Below are 26,821 nucleotides of genomic sequence, written 5' to 3'. Positions count from 1 at the left end.
TGCCTGTCGAGTGGCAGGTGGCTGGCAGGTAGCCTAGCAGCTCTGAATGTTGGGCCAGAAACTGAAAGGTCGCTGGGTAGAACCACCGAGCAGACTAGGTGGAAAATCTGCCGATGTGCCCTTGAGCAAGGCACTTTACCCTCGTTTCTCCTGTAAGTGGCTCTGGATAAGAGCATCTTCTAAATGAAAAAAAAACAAACATATTGAGAAGGTAAGCCCACAGGGGTCAGCTGATCTTTTATTGAATTTATTTTGTAACCTTTATTTTACCAGGTAAATTGACTGAGAAATCATTTACATCAACGACCTGGGGAATAGTTACAGAGGAGAGGCAATGAATGAGCCAATTGTAAACTTGGGATGGGGGGGGGTAAGAAGGGTGGGGAGTGAGAAGGGTGGGGGGTGAGAAGGGTGGGGGTGAGATGGGGGGGGGTGAGATGGGTGGGGGGTGAGAAGGGGGGGGGTGAGATGGGGGGGGGTGAGATGGGGGGGGTGAGATGGGTGGGGGGTGAGAAGGGTGGGGGTGAGATGGGGGGGGGTGTGAGATGGGGGGGGGTGAGATGGGTGGGGGGTGAGAAGGGTGGGGGTGTGAGATGGGTGGGGGGTGAGAAGGGTGGGGGTGTGAGAAGGGTGGGGAGGTGAGATGGGTGGGGGTATGAGATGTGTGGGGGTATGAGAAGGGTGGGGTGAGAAGGGTGGGGGTGTGAGATGGGTGGGGTGTGAGAAGGGTGGAGGGGTGAGATGGGTGGGGGTGTGAGAAGGGTGGGAGGTGAGAAGGGTGGGGGGTGAGATGGGTGGGGGGGTGAGAAGGGTGGGGGTGAGAAGGGTGGGGGTGTGAGAAGGGTGGGAGTGTGAGAAGGGTGGGGGGGTGAGATGGGTGGGGGGGTGAGAAGGGTGGGGGGGTGAGATGGGTGGGGGTGTGAGATGTGTGGGGGTATGAGAAGGGTGGGGTGAGAAGGGTGGGGGTGTGAGATGGGTGGGGTGTGAGAAGGGTGGAGGGGTGAGATGTGTGGGGGTGTGAGAAGGGTGGGAGGTGAGAAGGGTGGGGGGTGAGATGGGTGGGGGGGTGAGAAGGGTGGAGGGGTGAGATGGGTGGGGGTGTGAGAAGGGTGGGAGGTGAGAAGGGTGGGGGGGTGAGATGGGTGGGGGGGTGAGAAGGGTGGGGGTGAGAAGGGTGGGGGTGTGAGAAGGGTGGGAGTGTGAGAAGGGTGGGGGGGTGAGATGGGTGGGGGGGGTGAGAAGGGTGGGGGGGGTGAGATGGGTGGGGGTGTGAGATGTGTGGGGGTATGAGAAGGGTGGGGTGAGAAGGGTGGGGGTGTGAGATGGGTGGGGTGTGAGAAGGGTGGAGGGGTGAGATGGGTGGGGGTGTGAGAAGGGTGGGAGGTGAGAAGGGTGGGGGGTGAGATGGGTGGGGGGGTGAGAAGGGTGGGGGTGAGAAGGGTGGGGGTGTGAGAAGGGTGGGAGTGTGAGAAGTGTGGGGGGGTGAGATGGGTGGGGGGGGTGAGAAGGGTGGGGGGGTGAGATGGGTGGGGGTGTGAGAAGGGTGGAGGGGTGAGATGGGGGGGGTGAGAAGGGTGGGAGTGTGAGAAGGGTGGGGAGGTGAGATGTGTGGGGGTGTGAGATGTGTGGGGGTGTGAGGAGGGTGGGGTGAGAAAGGTGGGGGTGTGAGAAGGGTGGGGAGGTGAGATGGGGGGGTGAGATGGGGGGGGTGAGATGGGTGGGGGGTGAGAAGGGTGGGGGTGTGAGAAGGGTGGGGAGGTGAGATGGGTGGGGGTATGAGATGTGTGGGGGTGTGAGAAGGGTGGGGTGAGAAGGGTGGGGGTGTGAGATGGGTGGGGTGTGAGAAGGGTGGAGGGGTGAGATGGGTGGGGGTGTGAGAAGGGTGGGAGGTGAGAAGGGTGGAGGTGTGAGAAGGGTGGGGTGTGAGAAGGGTGGGAGTGAGAATGGTGGGGGTGTGAGAAAGGTGGGGGTGTGAGAAGAGTGGGGTGTGAGAAGGGTGGGGGGTGAGAAGGGTGGGGGTGAGAAGTGTGGGGGTGTGAGAAGGGTGGGGGGTGAGATGGGTGGCGGTGTGAGAAGGGTGGGGGTGTGAGAAGGGTAGGGGTGTGAGACGGGTGGGGGTGTGAGAAGGGTAGGGGTGTGAGACGGGTGGGGGGGTGAGATGGGTGGCGGTGTGTGAGAAGGGTGGGGGGGGGGTAAGATGGGAGGAAAGAGGGAGGAGAAAGAAGAGCACCTCTCATCTGCGGTCAAAGGAGCAGAAAAGTCATTAGAAACGGTTTCTACCTATAGTAGGTCTGTCTGTGAGGAATCTAAAGTGAGAGAGGGCCTCTGTCTCTGTGTGAGACTCCTTTCAGGCAGTGTCTTTTTGACCGTCCGTCCGTCTCCCTCTAGAACGACATTGACCCACTACCCTGTCAGTGAGAATGTGATCCTGTAGAGGACAGATTACTGGCTGTGTATAGATGTCTGTCAGGGGAACGGTCTGTACCTGTCACTCAACACACAGAGTGAGTCGTGGGACGGCAGGTAGCCTAGTGGTTAGAGCGTTGGACTAGGAACCGAAAGGTTGCAAGATCAAACCCGAGCTGACATGGTTAAATCTGTTGTTCTGCACCTGAAGAAGGCAGTTAACCCATTGTTCCTTGGACGTCATTGAAAATATGAATTTGTTCTTAACTGACTTGCCTAGTTGAAAAGATAGGGGCCATGTTACTCTTATATGTAGCATATACAGGGAACACCAACATAAAGGAAACACAAACATGAAGTTGGGCCACCACGAACCAGAACAGCTTCAGTGACTGGAACTCTATTGTAGGGATGTGATACCATTCTTCCATGAGAAAGTCCATCAGTTGATGGTGGTGGAAAAGGCTGTCCAGAATCTCCTATAAGCGGTCAATTGGGTTGAGATCTGGTGACTAAAACACACACACCCTTCAAACCCCCTATGCTCCTTTGAGACCCTTATTTCAAAGTCACTGAGATCTCTTCATCTAGCCAAAAAAATAGGCAACTGGGCATTTTCATAAATGACCCTAAGCACGATTGGATGTTAATTTATTAACTCAAGAACCACACCTGTGTGGAAGCACCTGCTTTCAATCTACTTTGTATCCCTCATTTACTCAAGTGTTTCCTTTACTTTGGCAGTTACCTGTACATCCCCAGAGGAGGAGGTATACTACTACTACACTATCCACATGGATTTGCTCAACTTCTCAGTCCACCGTGTTCTCACCTCCTTTTGAAAAAGATCAAAGGTAATCGAGGAGAGGCAAAAAGGAGAAAAAACGTGGGAGGAAATGCACTTGCATGAAATCTCCTTGCAGTGTTTGTGCTGGCTGGGTGGGTGGGTTAGTGTGTGTGCTGGCTGGCTGGCTAGCTGGCTGTCTGGCTGGATGGATGGGTGGGTTAGTGTGTGTGCTGGCTGGGTGGGTGGGTTAGTGTGTGTGCTGGCTGACTGGATGGGTGGGTGGGTTAGTGTGTGTCCTGGCTGGGTGGGTGGGTTAGTGTGTGTGCGTGCTTCGTGGGGGGGTTAGTGTGTGTCCTGGCTGGGTGGGTGGGTTAGTGTGTGTGCGTGCTTCGTGGGGGGGTTAGTGTGTGTCCTGGTTGGGTGGGTGGGTTAGTGTGTGTGCTGGCTGGGTGGGTGGGTTAGTGTGCTGGCTGGCTGGCTGGCTGGGTGGGTTAGTGTGTGTGCTGGCTGGGTGGCTGGGTTAGTGTGTGTGCTGGCTGACTGGATGGGTGGGTGGGTTAGTGTGTGTCCTGGCTGGGTGGGTGGGTTAGTGTGTGTGCGTGCTTCGTGGGGGGGTTAGTGTGTGTCCTGGCTGGGTGGGTGGGTTAGTGTATGTGCGTGCTTCGTGGGGGGGTTAGTGTGTGTCCTGGCTGGGTGGGTGGGTTAGTGTGTGTGCTGGCTGGGTGGGTGGGTTAGTGTGCTGGCTGGCTGGCTGGCTGGGTGGGTTAGTGTGTGTGCTGGCTGACTGGATGGGTGGGTGGGTTAGTGTGTGTCCTGGCTGGGTGGGTGGGTTAGTGTGTGTGCGTGCTTCGTGGGGGGGTTAGTGTGTGTCCTGGCTGGGTGGGTGGGTTAGTGTGTGTGCTGGCTGGGTGGGTGGGTGGGTTAGTGTGCTGGCTGGCTGGCTGGCTGGGTGGGTTATTGTGTGTGCTGGCTGGATGGGTGGGCTGGTTAGTGTGTGTGCTGGCTGGGTGGGTGGGTTAGTGTGCTGGCTGGCTGGCTGGCTGGGTGGGTTAGTGTGTGTGCTGGCTGGATGGGTGGGCTGGTTAGTGTGTGTTTTATTATTTATTTTTTATTTCACCTTTATTTAACCAGGTAGGCTAGTTGAGAACAAGTTCTCATTTGCAACTGCGACCTGGCCAAGATAAAGCATAGCAGTGTGAACAGACAACAACACAGAGTTACACATGGAGTAAACAATAAACAAGTCAATAACATGGTAGAAAAAAGAGAATCTATATACAATGTGTGCAAAAGGCATGAGGTAGGCAATAAATCGAACAATTACAATTTAGCAGATTAACACTGGAGTGGTAAATCATCAGATGATCATGTGCAAGAAGAGATACTGGTGTGCAAAAGAGCAGAAAAGTAAATAAATAAAAGCAGTATGGGGGTGAGGTAGGTAAATTGGGTGGGTAGTTTACAGATGGACTATGTACAGCTGCAGCGATCGGTTAGCTGCTCGGATAGCAGATTTTTAAAGTTGTTGAGGGAGATAAAAGTCTCCAACTTCAGAGATTTTTGCAATTCGTTCCAGTCGCAGGCAGCAGAGAACTGGAAGGAAAGGCGTCCAAATGAGGTTTTGGCTTTAGGGATGATCAGTGAGATACACCTGCTGGAGCGCGTGCTACGGGTGGGTGTAGCCATCGTGACCAGTGAACTGAGATAAGGCGGCACTTTACCTAGCATAGCCTTGTAGATGACCTGGGGCCAGTGGGTCTGACGACGAACATGTAGCGAGGGCCAGCCGACTAGGGCATACAGGTCGCAGTGGTGGGTCGTATAAGGTGCTTTAGTAACAAAATGGATGGCACTGTGATAAACTGCATCCAGTTTGCTGAGTAGAGTATTGGAAGCTATTTTGTAGATGACATCGCCGAAGTCGAGGATCGGTAGGATAGTCAGTTTTACTAGGGTAAGTTTGGCGGCGTGAGTGAAGGAGGCTTTGTTCCGGAATAGAAAGCCGACTCTAGATTTGATTTTGGATTGGAGATGTTTGATATGAGTCTGGAAGGAGAGTTTGCAGTCTAGCCAGACACCTAGGTACTTATAGATGTCCACATATTCTAGGTCGGAACCGTCCAGGGTGGTGATGCTAGTCGGGCGTGCGGGTGCAGGCAGCGAACGGTTGAAAAGCATGCATTTGGTTTTACTAGCGTTTAAGAGCAGTTGGAGGCCACGGAAGGAGTGTTGTATGGCATTGAAGCTCGTTTGGAGGTTAGATAGCACAGTGTCCAGGGAAGGGCCGGAAGTATACAGAATGGTGTCGTCTGCGTAGAGGTGGATCAGGGAATCGCCCGCAGCAAGAGCAACATCATTGATGTATACAGAGAAAAGAGTCGGCCCGAGAATTGAACCCTGTGGTACCCCCATAGAGACTGCCAGAGGACCGGACAAGATGCCCTCCGATTTGACACACTGAACTCTGTCTGCAAAGTAGTTGGTGAACCAGGCAAGGCAGTCATTAGAAAAACCGAGGCTATTGAGTCTGCCGATAAGAATATGGTGATTGACAGAGTCGAAAGCCTTGGCCAGGTCGATGAAGACGGCTGCACAGTAATGTCTTTTATCGATGGCAGTTATGATATCGTTTAGTACCTTGAGCGTGGCTGAGGTGCACCCGTGACCGGCTCGGAAACCGGATTGCACAGCGGAGAAGGTACGGTGGGATTCGAGATGGTTAGTGATCTGTTTGTTGACTTGGCTTTCGAAGACCTTAGCTAGGCAGGGCAGGATGGATATAGGTCTGTAACAGTTTGGGTCCAGGGTGTCTCCCCCTTTGAAGAGGGGGATGACAGCGGCAGCTTTCCAATCCTTGGGGATCTCAGATGATACGAAGGAGAGGTTGAACAGGCTGGTAATAGGGGGTGCGACAATGGCGGGGGACAGTTTCAGAAATAGGGGGTCCAGATTGTCAAGCCCAGCTGATTTGTATGGGTCCAGGTTTTCCAGCTCTTTCAGGACATCTGCTATCTGGATATGGGTAAAGGAGAAGCTGGGGAGGCTTGGGCGAGTAGCAGCGGGGGGGGCGGGGCTGTTGGCCAAGGTTGGAGTCGCCAGGTGGAAGGCATGGCCAGCCATTGAGAAATGTTTGTTGAAGTTTTCGATTATCACGGACTTATCAGTGGTGACCGTGTTATCTAGCCTCAGTGCAGTGGGCAGCTGGGAGGAGGTGCTCTTGTTTTCCATGGACTTTACAGTATCCCAGAACTTTTTGGAGTTAGAGCTACAGGATGCAAATTTCTGCTTGAAAAAGCTGGCCTTTGCTTTCCTGACTGACTGCGTGTATTGGTTCCTGACTTCCCTGAACAGTTGCATATCGCGGGGGCTCTTCGATGCTATTGCAGTTCGCCACAGGATGTTTTTGTGCTGGTCGAGGGCAGTCAGGTCTGGAGTGAACCAAGGGCTATATCTGTTCTTGGTTCTGCATTTTTTGAACGGAGCATGCTTGTCTAATATGGTGAGGAAGTAACTTTTAAAGAATGACCAGGCATCCTCAACTGACGGGATGAGGTCAATATCCTTCCAGGGTACCCGGGCCAGGTCGATTAGAAAGGCCTGCTCGCAGAAGTGTTTTAGGGAGCGTTTGACAGTGATGAGGGGTGGTCGTTTGACCGTGGACCCGTGGCGGATACAGGCAATGAGGCAGTGATCGCTGAGATCTTGATTGAAGACAGCAGAGGTGTATTTGGAGGGCAAGTTGGTCAGGATAATGTCTATTAGGGTGCCCTTGTTTACGGATTTAGGGTTGTACCTGGTGGGTTCCTTGATGATTTGTGTGAGATTGAGGGCATCAAGCTTAGATTGTAGGACTGCCGGGGTGTTAAGCATATCCCAGTTTAGGTCACCTAACAGAACAAACTCTGAAGCTAGATGGGGAGCGATCAATTCACAGATGGTGTCCAGGGCACAGCTGGGAGCTGAGGGGGGTCGGTAGCATGCGGCAACAGTGAGAGACTTATTTCTGGAGAGATTAATTTTTAAAATTAGAAGTTCGAACTGTTTGGGCATAGACTTGGAAAGTATGACAGAACTTTGCAGGCTGTCTCTGCAGTAGATTGCAACTCCTCCCCCTTTGGCAGTTCTATCTTGACGGAAAGTGTTATAGTTGGGTATGGCAATCTCAGAGTTTTTGGTGGCCTTCCTAAGCCAGGATTCAGACACGGCAAGGACATCAGGGTTGGCAGAGTGTGCTAAAGCGGTGAGTAAGGCAAACTTAGGGAGGAGGCTTCTGATGTTGACATGCATGAGGCCAAGGCTTTTTCGATCACAGAAGTCAACAAATGAGGGTGACTGGGGACATGCAGGGCCTGGGTTTACCTCCACATCACCCGAGGAACAGAGGAGTAGTAGGATGAGGGTGCGGCTAAAGGCTATCAAAACTGGTCGCCTAGAGCGTTGGGGACAAGGAATAAAAGGAGCAGATTTATGGGCGTGGTAGAATAGATTCTGGGCATAATGTGCAGACCAGGGTATGGTGGGGCACGGGTACAGCGGAGGCAAGCCCAGGCACTGGGTGATGATAAGAAAGGTTGTATCTCTGGACATGCTGGTCTCAATGGGTGAGGTCACCGCATGTGTGGGGGGTGGGACAAAGGAGGTATCAGAGGTACGGAGAGTGGAACTACTGGGTCCATTGCAAACCAAAACAATGATAACTAGTCTGAACAACAGTATGCAAGGCATATTGATATTTGAGAGAGACATACAATAAGGCATAAAGTGATTGCAGGTCATGATTGGGAGAGCTAGCTAAAACAACAGGTGAGATAACAGCAGCTAGTCAGCTAACACAGCAAACAGAAGGTAAAAATAGCGACGACTAGGCAGAGAGGGTCGGATTAACTACACACAGATCCTGAGTTAAGGCACAGAGCCGACAGATAAAACACAAATAAACAGAATGGAGTACCATGAATTCATGGACAGTCAAGCAGGCATCAGCTATGTAGCCAAGTGATCATAGTGTCCAGGGGGCAGCCGTAGATGGAGCAGTGAGTCCTCCACTAAGCTAGCACGCGTTTAAAGTTAGTAGCCCGGCGGGTGGTCTGCTCAGACGGAGGCCGGTTGAGGGCACCGGTTGAGGGCACGTCTGCAGACCAGACGTGGTCGTGTCGACAGAGAATCCAAGCCGGATAGCGATGGCGAAAGAGAGGTTGTGAATTGTAGAATTGTGTTTGCTAACTGGTGCTAGCTTCCTGGCTGCGCTAGCTGCAAGATAAGCTAGCAGTTAGCAGACCGGGGCAGGCAAGTTAGCCTTTGGGGAACGTCGCGATGGGGGGGGAAGTCTGTTTTTGCCTCTTCGTGCGGTGACGTCGATAGACCAGTCGTGGAATTAGCAGGGTTCCAGGTAGCTCTAGGTAGCTAACAGGCCTAGTAGGTTAGTAGGATGGGCCTTCAGCGGGCGACACGCCTGAGGGGCCTGTTGGAGTCCTCGGGCAGATTATGTCGGTATTCCAGTCGTAGAGGATCGGCGGGGTTCCGTGCTCCGTACCGGCAGTAAAGGGGTCCGGATATTGTAGCCCAGGAGTGGGCTTCAGTGGTAGCACAGGAGCCCTAGCCGGGCTAGCTTCAGGCTAATTGGTGCTTGCTCCGGGATGTAAACGCTAGCCAGGAGTGGTCACCCGGGATTGTGGTTAGCTAGTTGCGAAGATCCAGATGAAAATGTTCAGAGTTTGCGGTAGGAATCCGGGGATATGGAGAGAAATAGGTCCGTTATGCTCTGGTTTTAGTCACGTTGTTCGAACTAGCGAGAGCTTTCCGAGCTAAAGGTTAGCTGATGACCGCTAGCAATGGTTTGCTAACTGATAGCTGGTAGGCAGTTAGCTGGCTATCTTCAGTAGATGGATTCCAGATCAGAAGTAAATAGAAATACTTTAGAAAAAAGCAGATCCACGCCACATTGGGTGAGGCGGGTTGCAGGAGAGTATTTAGAAGTTGAGGTTTAAGAAAGTATTTTTAAAAGATATGCGAAGAAAAAGATGTAAAAAGATATATACAAGGGACACGACAGGACAAAGACGTCTACACTGCTACGCCAGCTTGGATTCTGGGTGGGTGGGTTAAGGTGTGTGCTGGGTGGGTGGGTGGGTTAGTGTGTGTGCTGGCTGGCTGGGTGGGTGGGTTAGTGTGTGTGTGTGCTGGCTGGATGGTTGGGTTAGTGTGTGTGCTGGCTGGGTGGGGGGGGGGGGGGTGGGTTAGTGTGTGCTTGCTGGCTGGCTGTGTGTGCATTACTGTGTGTGCTGGCTGGGTGGGTTAGTTTGTGTGCTGGCTGGGTGGGTGGGTTAGTGTGTGTGCTGGCTGGGTGGGTGGGTTAGTGTGTGTGCTGGCTGGGTGGGTGGGTTAGTGTGTCCTGGCTGGGTGGGTGGGTTAGTGTGTGTGCTGGCTGGGTGGGTGGGTTAGTGTGTGTGCTGGCTGGGTGGGTGGGTTAGTGTGTGTGCTGGCTGGGTGGGTGGGTGGGTTAGTGTGTGTCCTGGCTGGGTGGGTGGGTTAATGTGTGTGCTGGCTGGGTGGGTGGGTTAGTGTGTGTGCTGGCTGGGTGGGTGGGTTAGTGTGTGTGCTGGGTGGGCGGGTGGGTTAGTGTGTGTGCTGGCTGGGTGGGGGGGGGGGGTGGGTTAGTGTGTGTGTGTGCTGGCTTGATGGTTGGGTTAGGGTGTGCTGGCTGGGTGGGTGGGTGGGTTAGTGTTTGTGCTGGCTGGGTGGGTGGGTTAGTGTGTGTGCTGGCTGGGTGGGTGGGTTAGTGTTTGTGCTGGCTGGGTGGGTGGGTTAGTGTGTGTGTGTGCTGGCTGGCTGGCTAGCTGGCTGTCTGGCTGGATGGGTGGGTGGGTTAGTGTGTGTGCTGGCTGGCTGGCTGGCTGGCTGGCTGGCTGGGTGGGTGGGTTAGTGTGTGTGTGTGCTGGCTGGGTGGGTGGGTGGGTTAGAGTGTTTGTGCGTGCTGGCTGGGTGGGTGGGTGGGTGGGTTAGTGTGTGTGCTGGCTGGGCGGGTGGGTGGGTTAGTGTGTGTCCTGGCTGAGTGGGTGGGTTAGTGTGTGTGCTGGCTGGGTGGCTGGGTTAGTGTGTGTGCTGGCTGGGTGGGTGGGTTAGTGTGTGTGCTGGCTGGGTGGCTGGGTTAGTGTGTGTGCTGGCTGGGTGGGTGGGTTAGTGTGTGTGCTGGCTGGGTGGCTGGGTTAGTGTGTGTGCTGGCTAGGTGGGTGGGTTTGTGTGTGTGCTGGCTGGGTGGGTGGGTTAGTGTGTGTGCTGGCTGGGTGGGTGGGTTAGTGTGTGTGCTGGCTGGGTGGGTGGGTTAGTGTGTGTCCTGGCTGGGTGGGTGGGTTATGGTATGTGGAGTTATCTAGAGTTATCTGGATTTATCTAGAGTTATCTAGAGTTATCTGGAGTTATCTAGAGTTATCTAGAGTTATCTGGAGTTATCTAGAGTTATCTAGAGTTATCTGGAGTTATCTAGAGTTATCTAGAGTTATCTAGAGTTATCTAGAGTTATCTAGAGTTATCTAGAGTTATCTAGAGTTATCTGGAGTTATCTGGAGTTATCTGGAGTTATCTAGAGTTATCTAGAGTTATCTAGAGTTATCTGGAGTTATCTAGAGTTATCTAGAGTTATCTCGTTTTTTCTAGAGTTATCTGGAGTTATCTGGAGTTATCTAGAGTTATCTAGAGTTATCTAGAGTTATCTAGAGTTATCTAGAGTTATCTGGAGTTATCTAGAGTTATCTAGAGTTATCTCGTTTTTTCTAGAGTTATCTAGAGTTATCTAGAGTTATCTGGAGTTATCTGGAGTTATCTGGAGTTATCTAGAGTTATCTAGAGTTATCTAGAGTTATCTAGAGTTATCTAGAGTTATCAGAGTTATCTAGAGTTATCTAGAGTTATCTGGGGTTATCTGGGGTTATCTGGGGTTATCTGGGGTTATCTGGGGTTATCTGGGGTTATCTGGAGTTATCTGGAGTTATCTGGAGTTATCTGGGGTTATCTGGGGTTATCTAGAGTTATCTAGAGTTATCTAGAGTTATCTCGTTTTTTCTAGAGTTATCTGGAGTTATCTAGAGTTATCTAGAGTTATCTCGTTTTTTCTAGAGTTATCTGGAGTTATCTGGAGTTATCTAGAGTTATCTGGAGTTATCTGGAGTTATCTAGAGTTATCTAGAGTTATCTAGTTTTTCTAGAGTTATCTGGAGTTATCTAGAGTTATCTAGAGTTTAACTGGCGTTATCTAAAGTTATCTAGAGTTATCTCGTTTTTTCTAGAGTTATCTGGAGTTATCTGGAGTTATCTAGAGTTATCTGGAGTTATCTAGAGTTATCTAGAGTTATCTGGGGTTATCTGGGGTTATCTGGAGTTATCTGGAGTTATCTGAGGTTATCTGGAGTTATCCACCCTGGAAACCTAATGTGCCTGATGACACGCGAGTGGAGAGGAGATTTCATGCAAGTGCATTTCCTCCCACGTTTTTTCTCCTCTTTGCCTCTCCTCGATTACCTTTGATCTTTTTCAAAAGGAGGTGAGAACACGGTGGACTGAGAAGTTGAGCAAATCCATGTGGATAGTGTAGTAGTAGTATACCTCCTCCTCTGGGGATGTACAGGTAACTGCCAAAGTAAAGGAAACACTTGAGTAAATGAGGGATACAAAGTAGATTGAAAGCAGGTGCTTCCACACAGGTGTGGTTCTTGAGTTAATAAATTAACATCCAATCGTGCTTAGGGTCATTTATGAAAATGCCCAGTTGCCTATTTTTTTGGCTAGATGAAGAGATCTCAGTGACTTTGAAAGAAGGGTCTCAAAGGAGCATAGGGGGTTTGAAGGGTGTGTGTGTTTTAGTCACCAGATCTCAACCCAATTGACCGCTTATAGGAGATTCTGGACAGCCTTTTCCACCACCATCAACTGATGGACTTTCTCATGGAAGAATGGTATCACATCCCTACAATAGAGTTCCAGTCACTGAAGCTGTTCTGGTTCGTGGTGGCCCAACTTCATGTTTGTGTTTCCTTTATGTTGGTGTTCCCTGTATATGCTACATATAAGAGTAACATGGCCCCTATCTTTTCAACTAGGCAAGTCAGTTAAGAACAAATTCATATTTTCAATGACGTCCAAGGAACAATGGGTTAACTGCCTTCTTCAGGTGCAGAACAACAGATTTAACCATGTCAGCTCGGGTTTGATCTTGCAACCTTTCGGTTCCTAGTCCAACGCTCTAACCACTAGGCTACCTGCCGTCCCACGACTCACTCTGTGTGTTGAGTGACAGGTACAGACCGTTCCCCTGACAGACATCTATACACAGCCAGTAATCTGTCCTCTACAGGATCACATTCTCACTGACAGGGTAGTGGGTCAATGTCGTTCTAGAGGGAGACGGACGGACAGTCAAAAAGACACTGCCTGAAAGGAGTCTCACACAGAGACAGAGGCCCTCTCTCACTTTAGATTCCTCACAGACAGACCTACTATAGGTAGAAACCGTTTCTAATGACTTTTCTGCTCCTTTGACCGCAGATGAGAGGTGCTCTTCTTTCTCCTCCCTCTTTCCTCCCATCTTTCCTCCCATCTCCCACCCTTCTCACACACCGCCACCCATCTCACCCCCCCACCCGTCTCACACCCCTACCCTTCTCACACCCCCACCCGTCTCACACCCCTACCCTTCTCACACCCCCACCCTTCTCACACCGCCACCCATCTCACCCCCCACCCTTCTCACACCCCCACACTTCTCACCCCCACCCATCTCACCCCCCACCCTTCTCACACCCCACCCTTCTCACACCCCACTCTTCTCACACCCCCACCTTTCTCACACCCCCACCATTCTCACTCCCACCCTTCTCACACCCCACCCTTCTCACACCCCCACCCTTCTCACCTCCCACGCTTCTCACACCCCCACCCCTCTCACCCCTCCACCCTTCTCACACCCCACCCATCTCACACCCCCACCCTTCTCACCTCCCCACCCTTCTGACACCCCCACCCTTCTCACCCCCCACCCATCTCACACCCCCACCCATCTCACCCCCCCATCTCACCCCCACCCTTCTCACCCCCCCCATCTCACCCCCCCCCATCTCACCCCCCACCCATCTCAACTCCCCACCCTTCTCACATCCCCACCTTCTCACCCCACCCTCCTCCACACCCCCACACATCTCACCCCCCACACACTCACCACCCCACCCTCCACACTCCCACCCTTCTCAACCCCCCCCCATCTCACCCCTCCACCCTTCTTACCCCCCCACCCATCTCACCCCCCCACCCTTCTCACCCCCCACCCTTCTCACACTCCCACCCTTCTCACCCCCCACCCTTCTCACCCCCCCACCCATCTCACCCCCCCACCCATCTCACCCCCCCCAACCCTTCTCACCTCCCACCCTTCTCACACCCCACCCATCTCACCCCTCCACCCTTCTCACACCCCACCCATCTCACACCCCCACCCTTCTCACCCCACCCTCCTCACACCCCCACACATCTCACACCCCCACACATCTCACCTCCCCACCCTTCTCACACTCCCACCCTTCTCACCCCCCCCCCCATCTCACCCCTCCACCCTTCTCACCCCCCCACCCATCTCACCCCCCCACCCTTCTCACCCCCCACCCTTCTCACACTCCCACCCTTCTCACCCCCCCACCCTTCTCACCCCCCCACCCTTCTCACCCCCCCACCCATCTCACCCCCCTCAACCCTTCTCACCTCCCACCCTTCTCACACCCCCACCCATCTCACCCCTCCACCCTTCTCATACCCCACCCATCTCACACCCCCACCCTTCTCACCCCACCCTTCTCACACCCCCACACATCTCATACCCCCACCCATCTCACCTCCCCACCCTTCTCACACCCCCACCCTTCTCACCCCCCACCCATCTCACCCCCCCATCTCACCCCCCCCCCCCATCTCACCCCCCCCATCTCACCCCCACCCTTCTCACCCCCCACCCTTCTCACTCCCCACCCTTCTTACCCCCCCCATCCCAAGTTTATAATTGGCTCATTCATCGCCTCTCCTCTGTAACTATTCCCCAGGTCGTTGATGTAAATGAGTTCTCAGTCAATTTACCTGGTAAAATAAAGGTTACAAAATAAATTCAATAAAAGATCAGCTGACCCCTGTGGGCTTACCTTCTCAATATGTTTGGGTTTTTTTCATTTAGAAGATGCTCTTATCCAGAGCCACTTACAGGAGAAACGAGGGTAAAGTGCCTTGCTCAAGGGCACATCGGCAGATTTTCCACCTAGTCTGCTCGGTGGTTCTACCCAGCGACCTTTCAGTTTCTGGCCCAACATTCAGAGCTGCTAGGCTACCTGCCAGCCACCTGCCACTCGACAGGCAGACAGAAAGTAGATCAGTCAAACATGGTCTCCAACTCTCCTATATTCCACCTTTCATCCCTCTACCTCCTTATCCATCACTCCCCCATATCTCTCTCTCTCTCTCTCTCTCTCTCTCTCTCTCTCTCTCTCTCTCTCTCTCTCTTTCTCAGCCCTCCTCTCCCGCTCAGCACTCCTCTCTAAATGTCTCTCTCCATCTCCTTCTCTCTCTAAGCACTCCTCTCTCTCTTTTTCTCTCGCTCTCAGCCCTCCTCTCTCTTTAACTCTCTCTCTCGCAACCCTCCTCTCTCTCTCTCCTTCTCTCTCGCTATCTCTCTCTCTCTCTCTCAGCTCTCCCTCATACTCTCTCCTTCTCTCTCTCAGCAATCCTCTCTCTCTTTCACTCTCTCTCTCTCTCTGCCCTCTCTCTCTCTCTCTGTCTCTCTTCCTCCCCCCTTTCTCTCTCTCTCTCTCTCTCTCTCTCTCTCTCTCTCTCTCTCCCCTGCTCTATTTATCAAACTGTCACTACACTGCCATTCTTACTCCCTCTCCTTTCTCCCTTTCTCTCTCCCTCTGTCAGGTGTGTTTCATGTAGGTATGAATAGCAGAAGTTGACAGGATGGTAGAAGCAAAACAATCCCTCTCACGATATACACACATTTTTTACATTTACATTTTAGTCATTTAGCAGACGCTCTTATCCAGAGCGACTTACAGTAGAGTGCATACATTTTATTACATTTTACATATTACATTTTACATACTGAGAGAAGGATATCCCTACCGGCCTAACCCTCCCTAACCCGACGCTATGCCAATTGTGCGTCGCCCCACGGACCTCCCGGTTGCGGCCGGTTGCGACAGAGCTTGGGCGCGAACCCAGCCCAGCCTGGGCGCGAACCCAGAGACTCTGGTGGCGCAGCTAGCACTGCGATGCAGTGCCCTAGACCACTGCGCCACCCGGGAGGACACACACAGGAGGACACACACACGGACACATGCACACACGCATGCACACACACATGCACACACGCATGCACAAACACAGTATCACACAGACACCAGCAGAAGCAGTAGCACAGATTCAAAGGGTGTGTCAAAATCACACACACACACACACACACACACACACACACACACACACACACACACACACACACACACACACACACACACACACACACACACACACACACACACACACACACACACAAAACCTCTGTAATCAGTCAGGTTTCACATGATACAAGTCAGTATTCGACAGTATGTGAGGATGTGGAGAGATGATATGGAAACCGGCCACTAGGGGCAACAGAGAGCACTGACCTTCAAGTAGGTTTCAGTTTTGAAAGGACATTGTGGACTGGGATGGCGGATGGGTAGTAGTTGTTTACATTTTTGTTTTAAGCCTATCCCAAACCTTAATCCCTTACCTAAACCCTCCCCTTAACCCTTACCTTAACTCTTCCCCTTAACCCTTCCCTTAACCCTTTCCCTTAACCCTTTCCTTAACCCTTACCTTAACCCTTTCCCTTAACCCTTACCTTAACCCTTAACCCTTACCTTAACCTCTTACCTTAACCCTTTCCTTAACCCCTTACCTTAACCATTCAGAGTTAAAGGGGGTGCATCATGGAGCAGCACAGAGCTCTTGTGAAGGAAGTTGTGAGTTTGTGTTTATACAGGACCTTCCGCACCCACCTATCATCAACCAATCATGTCAATGTGTCAACCAATCATGTCAAGCTATACCCAGCCCTCCGCATTGTTACAACATTTGAGAGGCTCACAGCGATGCGGTACGGAGCTTCGTTTGGCCTCTGCATGCCTCCAGAGGCTCCGCAATTGCGTTACACCCTCCATATGAAGCCTTCGACCACATTTTCATATCAAGCATAATTTGGCTTTTCATGCCTAACCTTAAGATTTTGGAGTTATTGCCCAAAATTAACCTTAAACACTGAAATTTGACGTTTGGAACAACTTTGAAATGTGATGTTTGAGAAACATGGCTGTACGTCTAATTCTGATATGAGACTGTGAGATCTAGTTGCTGTTCTATGCTGCAGCTAACTTATTCATGCATGCAAATCAATCTCCTCACACAATCACATGCAGTATGAGGCACGTATATTCACAGTAAATCTATAGACATACACATACATCCATCCAAACACACACACGCAAACAAACACACACATAAACACACAAACGTGGCCGCTTCACCCTTCATGTCATGCGTGTAAATCAGTGGGGTGATGGTGCTGTGTGAGAGAGGGGGTGACATGTATGATGAAGTGTGTTTGACGGTACGTGTCCGGTCGTTAAATGATGACCAGGCTTATCTAGAGCTAATTTGTGGCCAGTTAAAGGACCATTGCTGAACATTTATCCCGTCACAGCCCTGAGAACAGAGCAGAGCCGCACTGCAGCAGCTCATCAGCACTCTCTCTCCACCTCCCTCTATCGTTTCCTCTCCATTTTACTTCCTCCCTCTGTCTTGCCATCCTTCTACTTCGGTTTCTCTATTTCCCCTCCTTTTGCTTTTGTTCCCTATCTAACTCTCTTCCTCTCTTTCTCTACCTCTATCTGTCTCTTCCTCTCTTTCTCTACCTCTATCTGTCTCTTCCTCTCTTTCTCTACCTCTATCTGTCTCTTCCTCTCTTTCTCTACCTCTATCTGTCTCTTCCTCTCTTTCTCTACCTCTATCTGTCTCTTCCTCTCTTTCTCTACCTCTATCTGTCTCTTCCTCTCTTTCTCTACCTCTATCGAATGCACTCCATCCTTTTCTCCCTCCTTTTCCGTTCTCTCCATCCTCTCCTTATCTATTCTCTCCATCCTCTCCTTATCTATTCTCTCCATCCTCTCCTTATCTATTCTCTCCATCCTCTCCTTATCTATTCTCTCCATCCTCTCCTTATCTATTCTCTCTATTCTCTCCATCCTCTCCTTATCTATTCTCTCTATTCTCTCCATCCTCTCCTTATCTATTCCCTCTATTCTCTCCATCCTCTCCTTATCTATTCTCTCTATTCTCTCCATCCTCTCCTTATCTATTCTCTCTCTCTCTCTCTCTCTCTCTCTCTCTCTCTCTCTCTCTCTCTCTCTCTCTCTCTCTCTCTCTCTCTCTCTCTCTCTCTCTCTCTCTCTCTCTCTCTCTCTCTCTCTCTCTCTCTCTCTCTCTCTCCCTCGAGAGTGAAGAGTCACCCCAATTAATTCCGCCCCTTTTGCTTTCAGCTCAGGAAAAGCAGAGGGAGGTGTGTGTGTGTGTGTCTGACACATCAATCGGTAGTGGAAATGTGTGTGTGTCAGGTGTGAAGCATTGCGTCAGGGGGGTGTGTTGCAGTGGGGGCGGGTCTACTGTGCTGTCAGTCAGTGATGTGCAACGAGCACGTGCGCCGGTCATGATTGGGGAGAGGTTGTGTGTCGGTTATCTGGCCGACGGCTGGGAGAGCTGCAAGCGCTGCAGCTCTATGATGCTGTGTCTGCCTGCTGACTGTGTGTGCTCTGCTGCAATCTGAATCCTATAGTGAATAATGCAGAGAGCAGCGGAGACGATAGCAGCTGAATGAATAATGCATTGTGCTGGTTTACTAGCACTGCTGTTAGCTTAGCCAGAGCTGGAAGGAACCTGTGGCTGACTCTGTCTCACTGTCTCTGACTATCTGACTGACTGATAAAAGGAGAACATGTCCCACTACCATTTCATCAAATGCTGTAAGTAACCTCTGGACAGCTGTCCTCATTTTTATGTTTCCATATCTCGCTCTCTCTCTAGTTGTCTAGTAGTTGCTACTGTCATTAATGTCAGTGTGTAGCCGATGCAGTTGTGTGTGTGTTTGTGGGGGGGGGGGGGGGGTGAGAGAAAGAGAGAGAGAAAGAGGCTGTGTGTGAGAGAGAAAGATGGGATGACGTGAGAGAGAGGCTGTGTGAGAGAGAGAGATGGGATGATGGGAGAGAAAGAGTGTGTGAGAGAGAGGCTGTGTGAGAGAGAGAGTTGGGATGATGTGAGAGAGAGGCTGTGGGTGTGAGAGAGACAGCGATGGGATGATGTGAGAGAAAGAGTGTGTGAGAGAGAGGCTGTGTGAGAGAGAGAGAGAGATGGGATGATGGGAGAGAGCAAGAGAGAGAGAGAGAGGTGTGCCAAATAGGTGTGTATTAGCTCATGCCAGTCTTGTGTGTGTATGAGAGAGCATGATGTCACTATCTCTATGGCAGTTTGTTCTGTAATGTACCTGTGTAACATTAGATATGATAGTGTCATGTATAGTAATAGTGAGCCAACATGTCTCTGATGTTTTATTCTGTGTAGCCAGCGTGTGTGTAGTTGTGTGTGGGAGAGAGTGTGTGTCGTGCTTGCCTGTGCGTTTACATTGTAGGTGTGTGTGTGTGTGTGTGTGTGTGTGTGTGTGTGTGTGTGTGTGTGTGTGTGTGTGTGTGTGTGTGTGTGTGTGTGTGTGTGTGTGTGTGTGTGTGTGTGTGTGTGTGTGTGTGTGTGTGTGTGTGTGTGTGTGCGTGCGTGCGTGCGTGCGTGCGTGCGTGCGTGCGTGCGTGCGTGCGTGCGTGCGTGTGTACTGTGGGTGGGTATGTGTGCTTGCTGCAGAGAGAGTGCTGCAGCTGTGTGAAGTTGACCGGTGAATGCGGCAGGTAGCGGGAGGCTCCTGGGGGAGTCTGGGTAATTCAGCAGGAATCACAGACAGATAGACAGACAGACAGAGAGCATAACAGTAGGATGAAACAGAAGGATGGCTGGAGAGAAAGAATAGAGAAAGAGAGGGATGGAGAGAAAGAATGAATGAGAGGAAGCAAGACAGAGGGAGAGAAATTGGAGATTGCAAAAAAAAGAGGGGATGACGAGGGACAGTTAAAGAGGTGAGGACGAGAGACAGTTAAAGAGGTGAGGACGAGGGACAGTTAAAGAGGTGAGGACGAGGGACAGTTGAAGAGGGGAGGACGAGAGACAGTTAAATAGGGGAGGACGAGGGACAGTTAAAGAGGGGAGGACGAGGGTCAGTTAAAGAGGGGAGGACGAGGGACAGTTAAAGAGGGGAGGACGAGGGACAGTTAAAGAGAGTAGGACAAGGGACAGTTGAAGAGGAGAGGACGACAGACAGTTGAAGAGGAGAGGACGAGGGACAGTTAAAGAGGGGAGGACGAGGGACAGTTAAAGAGGTGAGGACGAGGGACAGTTAAAGAGAGGAGGACGAGGGACAGTTAAAGAGGGGAGGACGAGGGACAGTTAAAGAGGTGAGGACGAGGGACAGTTAAAGAGAGGAGGACAAGGGACAGTTAAAGAGGGGAGGACGAGAGACAGTTGAAGAGGAGAGGACGAGGGACAGTTAAAGAGAGGAGGACGAGGGACAGTTAAAGAGGGGAGGACGAGGGACAGTTAAAGAGAGGAGGACGAGGGACAGTTAAAGAGAGGAGGACGAGGGACAGTTAAAGAGGTGAGGACGAGGGACAGTTAAAGAGAGGAGGACGAGGGACAGTTAAAGAGGGGAGGACGAGGGACAGTTAAAGAGAGGAGGACGAGGGACAGTTAAAGAGGGGAGGACGAGGGACAGTTAAAGAGAGGAGGACGAGGGACAGTTAAAGAGGTAAGGACGAGAGACAGTTGAAGAGGGGAGGACGAGGGACAGTTAAAGAGAGGAGGACGAGGGACAGTTAAAGAGAGGAGGACGAGGGACAGTTAAAGAGGTGAGGACGAGGGACAGTTAAAGAGAGGAGGACGAGGGACAGTTAAAGAGAGGAGGACGAGGGACAGTTAAAGAGAGGAGGACGAGGGACAGTTAAAGAGGGGAGGACGAGGGACAGTTAAAGAGGGGAGGACAAGGGACAGTTAAAGAGGTGAGGACGAGAGACAGTTGAAGAGGGGAGGACGAGAGACAGTTAAAGAGGGGAGGACGAGAGACAGTTGAAGAGGGGAGGACGAGAGACAGTTAAAGAGGGGATGACGAGAGACAGTTAAAGAGGGGATGACGAGAGACAGTTAAAGAGGTGAGGACGAGGGATAGTTAAAGAGTGGAGGACGAGAGACAGTTGAAGAGGGGAGGACGAGAGACAGTTAAAGAGAGGAGGACGAGGGACAGTTGAAGAGAGGAGGACGAGGGACAATTTATGAGTTCGAGAGAAGGTGAATAAAAGATAATGAAATAGATGGGGAGAACAGAGGATGGTACATGACTAAGAGATTAGGAGAGAGAGGGATGGAGAGAGTGAGGGATGGAGAGAGAGGGATGGAGAGAGAGAGGGATGGAGAAAGATATAGATGGAGAGAGAGAGGGATGGAGAGAGAGAGGGATGGAGAGAGGGAGGGAAATAGAGAGAGAATAAGATATATCTGGAACGGATACAGCAGTAGAAGAAAAAGGCTCTCAGGGAGGATGAGCAGTGAATCATTTCTCTTTCCTCTGTTTTCTCCCTCTATTTTTTTCTCAAAGGCTGAAATTGGTTATTTATCAAGTTTGTGTGTGTGCGCGCATGTTTGCGTGTGCACGTGTGTGTGTGTGCGCATGTTGTCACATTTGATGTGTACTGAAGCAGATAGGGACACAGGAGTGGGCTAATAGGTCAGCGGAACATCCCTGCCTCAACCCATCCTTACAGAACTGTGTATGCGTGCGTGCATACATGTATATATGAGTGTGTGTGGATGTACACTGAGTATACAAAACATTATTTCTATGACAAACTGACCAGGTGAATCCAGGTGAAAGCTATGATCCCTTATTGATGTCACTTGTTAAATCCACTTCAGACGGTGTAGATGAAGGGGTGGAGACAAGTTAAAGAAGATTTTTGAAGCCTTGAGACATTTGTGACATGTATTGTATATGTGTGCCATTCAGAGGGGGAATGGGGAAGACAGAAGATGGAAGTCCTTTCGAATGGGGTATGGTAGTAGATGCCAACCGCACCGGTTTGTATCAAGAACTGCAACAATGTTTTCACGCTCAACACTTTCCTGTGTGCATCAAGAATGTTCCACAACCCAAAGGGCATCCAGCCAACATTTGGAAGCACTGGAATAAACATGGGTCAGCATCCCTGTGAAACGCTTTCGACACCTTGTAGAGTCCATGGCCCGACAAATTGAGGCTGTCCTGAGGGCAAAAGGGAGTGCAAGTCAATATTAGGAAGGTGTTCTTAATTGTTTGGTATACTCAGTATATACAATTCAAGTCAGAAGTTTACATACACCTTAGCCAAATACATTTAAACTCAGTTTTTTCACAATTCCTGACATTTAATCCGAGTAAAAATCCCCTGTCTGAAGTCAGTTAGGATAACCACTTCATTTTAAGAATGTGAAATGTCAGAATAATAGTAGAGAATGATTTATTTCAGCTTTTATATCTTTCATCACATTCCCAGTGGGCCAGAAGTTTACATATACTCAATTCGTATTTGGTAGCATTGCCTTTAAATTGTTTTACTTGGATCAAACATTTCAGGGAGCCTTCCACAATCTTCCCACAATAAGTTGGGTGAATTTTGGCCCATTCCTCCTGACAGAGCTGGTGAGTTTTGTAGCCCTCCTTGCTCGCACACGCTTTTTCAGTTCTGCCAACAAATGTTCTATGGGATTGAGGTCAGGGCTTTGTGATGGCCACTCTAATACCTTGACTTTGTTGTCCTTAAGCCATTTTGCCACAACTTTGAAAGTATGCTTGGGGTCATTGTCCATTTGGAAGACCCATTTGCGACCAAGCTTTAACTTCCTGACTGATGTCTTGAGATGTTGCTTCAATATATCCACATCATTTTCCTACCTCATGATCCCATCTATTTTGTGAAGTGCACCAGGCACTCCTGCAGCAAAGCACCCCCAAAACAAGATGCTGACACCCCCGTTCTTCATGGTTGGGATGGTGTTCTTGCAAGCTTGCAAGCATCCTCCTTTTTACTCCAAACATAACGATGGTCATTATGGCCAAAGAGTTCTATTTTTGTTTCATCAGACCAGAGGATATTTCTCCAAAAAGTACAATCTTTGTCCCCATGTGTAGTTGCAAACCGTAGTCTGGCTTTTTTATGGCGGTTTTAAAGTAGTGGCTTCTTCCTTGCTCAGCGGCCTTTCAGGTTATGTTGATATAGGACTCATTTTTACTGTGAATATAGATACTTTTGTACCTGTTTCCTCCAGCATCTTCACAAGGTCATTTGCTTTTGTTCTGGGACTGATTTGCACTTTTCGTACCATTTTACGTTCATCTCTAGGAGACAGAACGCGTTTCCTTCCTGAGCGGTATGATGGCTGCGTGGTCCCATGGTGTTTATACTTGCGTACTATTGTTTGTACAGATGAACGTGGTACCTTCAGGCGTTTGGAAATTGCTCCCAAGGATGAACCAGACTTGTAGAGGTCTACAATTTTCTTTCTGAGGTCTTGGCTGATTTCTTTAGATTTTCCCATGATGTCAAGCAAAAAGGCATTGAGTTTGAAAGTCGGCCTTGAAATACATCCACCGGTACACCTCCAAATGACTCAAATGATGTCAATTAGCTAATCAAAATCAAAATCAAATCAAGTTTATTTTATATAGCCCTTCGTACATCAGCTAATATCTCGAAGTGCTGTACAGAAACCCAGCTTAAAACCCCAAACAGTAAGCAATGCAGGTGTAGAAGCACGGTGGCTAGGAAAAACTCCCTAGAAAGGCCAAAACCTAGGAAGAAACCTAGAGAGGAACCAGGCTATGAGGGGTGGCCAGTCCTCTTCTGGCTGTGCCGGGTGGAGATTATAACAGAACATGGCCAAGATGTTCAAAATGTTCATAAATGACAAGCATGGTCAAATAATAATCAGGAATAAATGTCAGTTGGCTTTTCATAGCCGATCATTAAGAGTTGAAAACAGCAGGTCTGGGACAGGTAGGGGTTCCATAACCGCAGGCAGAACAGTTGAAACTGGAACAGCAGCAAGGCCGGGTGGACTGGGGACAGCAAGGAGTCATCATGCCCGGTAGTCCTGACGTATGGTCCTAGGGCTCAGGTTCTCCGAGAGAGAGAGAAAGAAAAATAGAAGGAGAGAATTAGAGAGAGCATACTTAAATTCACACAGGACACTGGATAAGACAGGAGAAGTACTCCAGATATAACCAACTGACCCTAGCCCCCCGACACATAAACTACTGCAGCATAAATACTGGAGGCTGAGACAGGAGGGGTCAGGAGACACAGAAGACACAGAAGCTTCTAAAGCCATGACGTCCTTTTCTGAAATTTTCCAAGCTGTTTAAAGGCACAGTCAACTTAGTATATTGTATGTAAACTTCTGACCCACTGGAATTGTGATACAGTGAATTATAAGTGAAATAATCTGTCTGTAAACAATTATTGGAAAAATTACTTGTGTCATGCACAAAGTAGATGTCCTAACCGACATGCCAAAAGTGGTTGGAGTGGTTGAAAAATGAGCTTTAATGACTCCAACCTAAGTGTATGTAAACTTCCGACTTCAACTGTGTGTGTGCACTGTATGCTAATTCCCAGCCCAGCGCAGTGCTGTCAGTGTTATTAAATGTAGTCTATGAGGGATCTCTCTCTCTCTCTCTCTCTCTTGCTCTCTCTCTCTCTCTCTTGCTCTCTCTCTCTCTCTTGCTTTCTCGCTCTCTTGCTCTCTTGCTCTCTTGCTCTCTTGCTCTCTTGCTCTCTCTTGCTCTCTCTCTCTCTCTCTCTCTCTCTCTCTCTCTCTCTCTCTCTCTCTCTCTCTCTCTCTCTCTCTCTCTCTCTCTCTCTCTTGCCCTCCCTTCCTCCTATGCTCTCTCTCTCTCTCTCTCTCTCTCTCTCTCTCTCTTCACTATATCTCTACCAGTCCCTCTAAATCTCTCTGTTGTGTCCTGTTGTCGCTCACTCACTCTCAATCTCCCGCTGTCCCTTTCTCTTGTCCTCTCTCACAATGACCCTCTCTCCTTCTCCATCCCTCGCTCTCTCTCACACCCTCTCACATTCATTAATTCCCTCTTGTCTTGCTCAGCTGATATGAAGAATATGTTTTTACATTAGCATAACACTTCTTTAGGCTAGACTGCTCAGTTGGACTAGTCTCAGAGGCTGTACGTCATTATGTGTGACATACAGAAATTCAGAAGTGTCACGGTGTGTGTGTGCGTGTCATGTGTCATATAACATGTTTATGATGGCTGATTTTATAACGCTGACAGGGCAGTTAAATAGAGTCTGCTGGGGGCGGTGTGTGTGTGTGTGTGTGTGTGTGTGTGTGTGTGTGTGTGTGTGTGTGTGTGTGTGTGTGTGTGTGTGTGTGTGTGTGTGTGTGTGTGTGTGTGTGTGTGTGTCTGTGTGTGTGTGTCTGTCTGTCTGTCTGTCTGTCTGTCTGTCTGTCTGTCTGTCTGTCTGTCTGTCTGTCTGTCTGTCTGTCTGTCTGTCTGTCTGTCTGTGTCTGTCTGTATGTGTGCAGATGGGCGTAAGCATCTGCCGTTGATTCCAAAGGTTGCACGTTGGAACTCAACATTAGAAAGTCGTTAACCCTTACCTTAATGATTGATGACCACTCTGGCTGGTCATCAATTATGTCCACGTCCAAGTAAAACTATGAGATCAAGTTAGTTACACACACACACACACACACACACACACACACACACACACACACACACACACACACACACACACACACACACACACACACACACACACACACACACACACACACACACACACACACACACACACACACACACCGCCACCAGCAGACTCTATTTAACTGCCCTGTCAGCGTTATAAAATCAGCCATCATAAACATGTTATATGACACATGACACACACACACACACACACACACACGCACGCACGCACGCACGCACGCACACACACACACACACACACACACACACACACACACACACACAAGCCAGTGACTTAGCTCTACTTCCTTTCTACTTCTGGCTGACACTGGCACTCTGTCTAGTTACTATCCTCTCTTTCTCTTCCTCTCTCTCTTTCCACTCTGTTCTATACAGCCCCCCTGTCGATCCCTATATTCTGCAGTCTATATCACTCTTCCCAGTAGTACAACAGTCTATACAGAGACCCAGCACTGATAATTCTCCATTGTTTTCTGTGTCCCTGTCTGTAGCTCTCAGTCTATGGTGCTTTGACATAGTTAGCCAGCCTAGGACAGATGTACCCAGCTCTGGTCCATAGACTACTGTCAGCTGTGAATATGACTAGCTAGCTCCTCCAGTCCAAATATGATTAGCTAGCTCCTGCAGTCCAAATATGACTAGCTAGCTCCTCCAGTCCAAATATGATTAGCTAGTTCCTCCAGTCCAAATATGACTAGCTAGCTCCTCCAGTCCAGATATGATTAGCTAGCTCCTCCAGTCCAGATATGACTAGCTAGCTCCTGCAGTCCAAATATGACTAGCTAGCTCCTCCAGTCCAAATATGATTAGCTAGTTCCTCCAGTCCAAATATGACTAGCTAGCTCCTCCAGTCCAGATATGATTAGCTAGCTCCTCCAGTCCAGATATGACTAGCTAGCTCCTCCAGTCCAGAAATGATTAGCTAGCTCCTCCAGTCCAGATATGATTAGCTAGCTCCTCCAGTCCAAATATGATTAGCTAGTTCCTCCAGTCCAAATATGACTAGCTAGCTCCTCCAGTCCAGATATGATTAAGTAGCTCCTCCAGTTCAGATATGATTAGCTAGCTCCTCCAGTCCAGATATGACTAGCTAGCTCCTCCAGTCCAGAAATGATTAGCTAGCTCCTCCAGTCCAGATATGATTAGCTAGCTCCTCCAGTCCAGATATGATTAGCTAGCTCCTCCAGTCCAGATATGACTAGCTAGCCCCTCCAGTCCAGATATGATTAGCTAGCTCCTCCAGTCCAGATATGACTAGCTAGCTCATCCAGTCCAGATATGACTAGCTAGCTCCTCCAGTCCAGATATGATTAGCTAGCTCCTCCAGTCCAGATATGACTAGCTAGCTCCTCCAGTCCAGATATGACTAGCTAGCTCTTCCAATCCAGATATGACGATCTAGCTCCTCCAGTCCAGATATGATGAGCTAACTCCTCCAGTCAAGATACGATTAATTAGCTCCTCCAGTCAAGATATGATTAGCTAGCTCCACCAGTCCAGATATGACTAGCTAGCTCTTCCAATCCAGATATGATTAGTTAGCTCAACCAGTCAAGATATGATTAATTAGCTCTTCCAGTCCAAATATGATTAGCTAGCTCCTGCAGTCCAAATATGACTAGCTAGCTCCTCCAGTCCAAATATGATTAGCTAGTTCC

The 26,821-nt window shown here is 49.9% G+C and overlaps 1 protein-coding gene across 2 annotated transcripts in view; it reads left to right on the top strand.

Moving 5' to 3' along the window:
• LOC129821073 (unconventional myosin-XVI-like) overlaps positions 1–26,821 on the top strand; it is a 221,471-nt gene that overhangs the window by 16,415 nt on the left and 178,235 nt on the right. Inside the window, exon 1 of one of the 2 annotated variants that reach the window (XM_055878332.1) lies at positions 15,770–18,273. The exons of the other annotated variant lie outside the window; for it this stretch is intronic. Within the exon in view, the coding sequence (XP_055734307.1) occupies positions 18,246–18,273 (28 nt within the window). The 5' untranslated portion in view covers positions 15,770–18,245. Of the gene's footprint in view, positions 1–15,769; positions 18,274–26,821 lie in introns of those variants that run through there. 2 annotated transcript variants of the gene reach the window in all.

The sequence above is a fragment of the Salvelinus fontinalis genome, chromosome 23 (assembly GCF_029448725.1).
Source record: "Salvelinus fontinalis isolate EN_2023a chromosome 23, ASM2944872v1, whole genome shotgun sequence".
In the NCBI taxonomy this organism is placed as follows: Eukaryota; Metazoa; Chordata; class Actinopteri; order Salmoniformes; family Salmonidae; genus Salvelinus; species Salvelinus fontinalis.
Note: the sequence above shows the minus strand (reverse complement) of the source record. Positions and strands in the feature narration are given on the sequence as shown.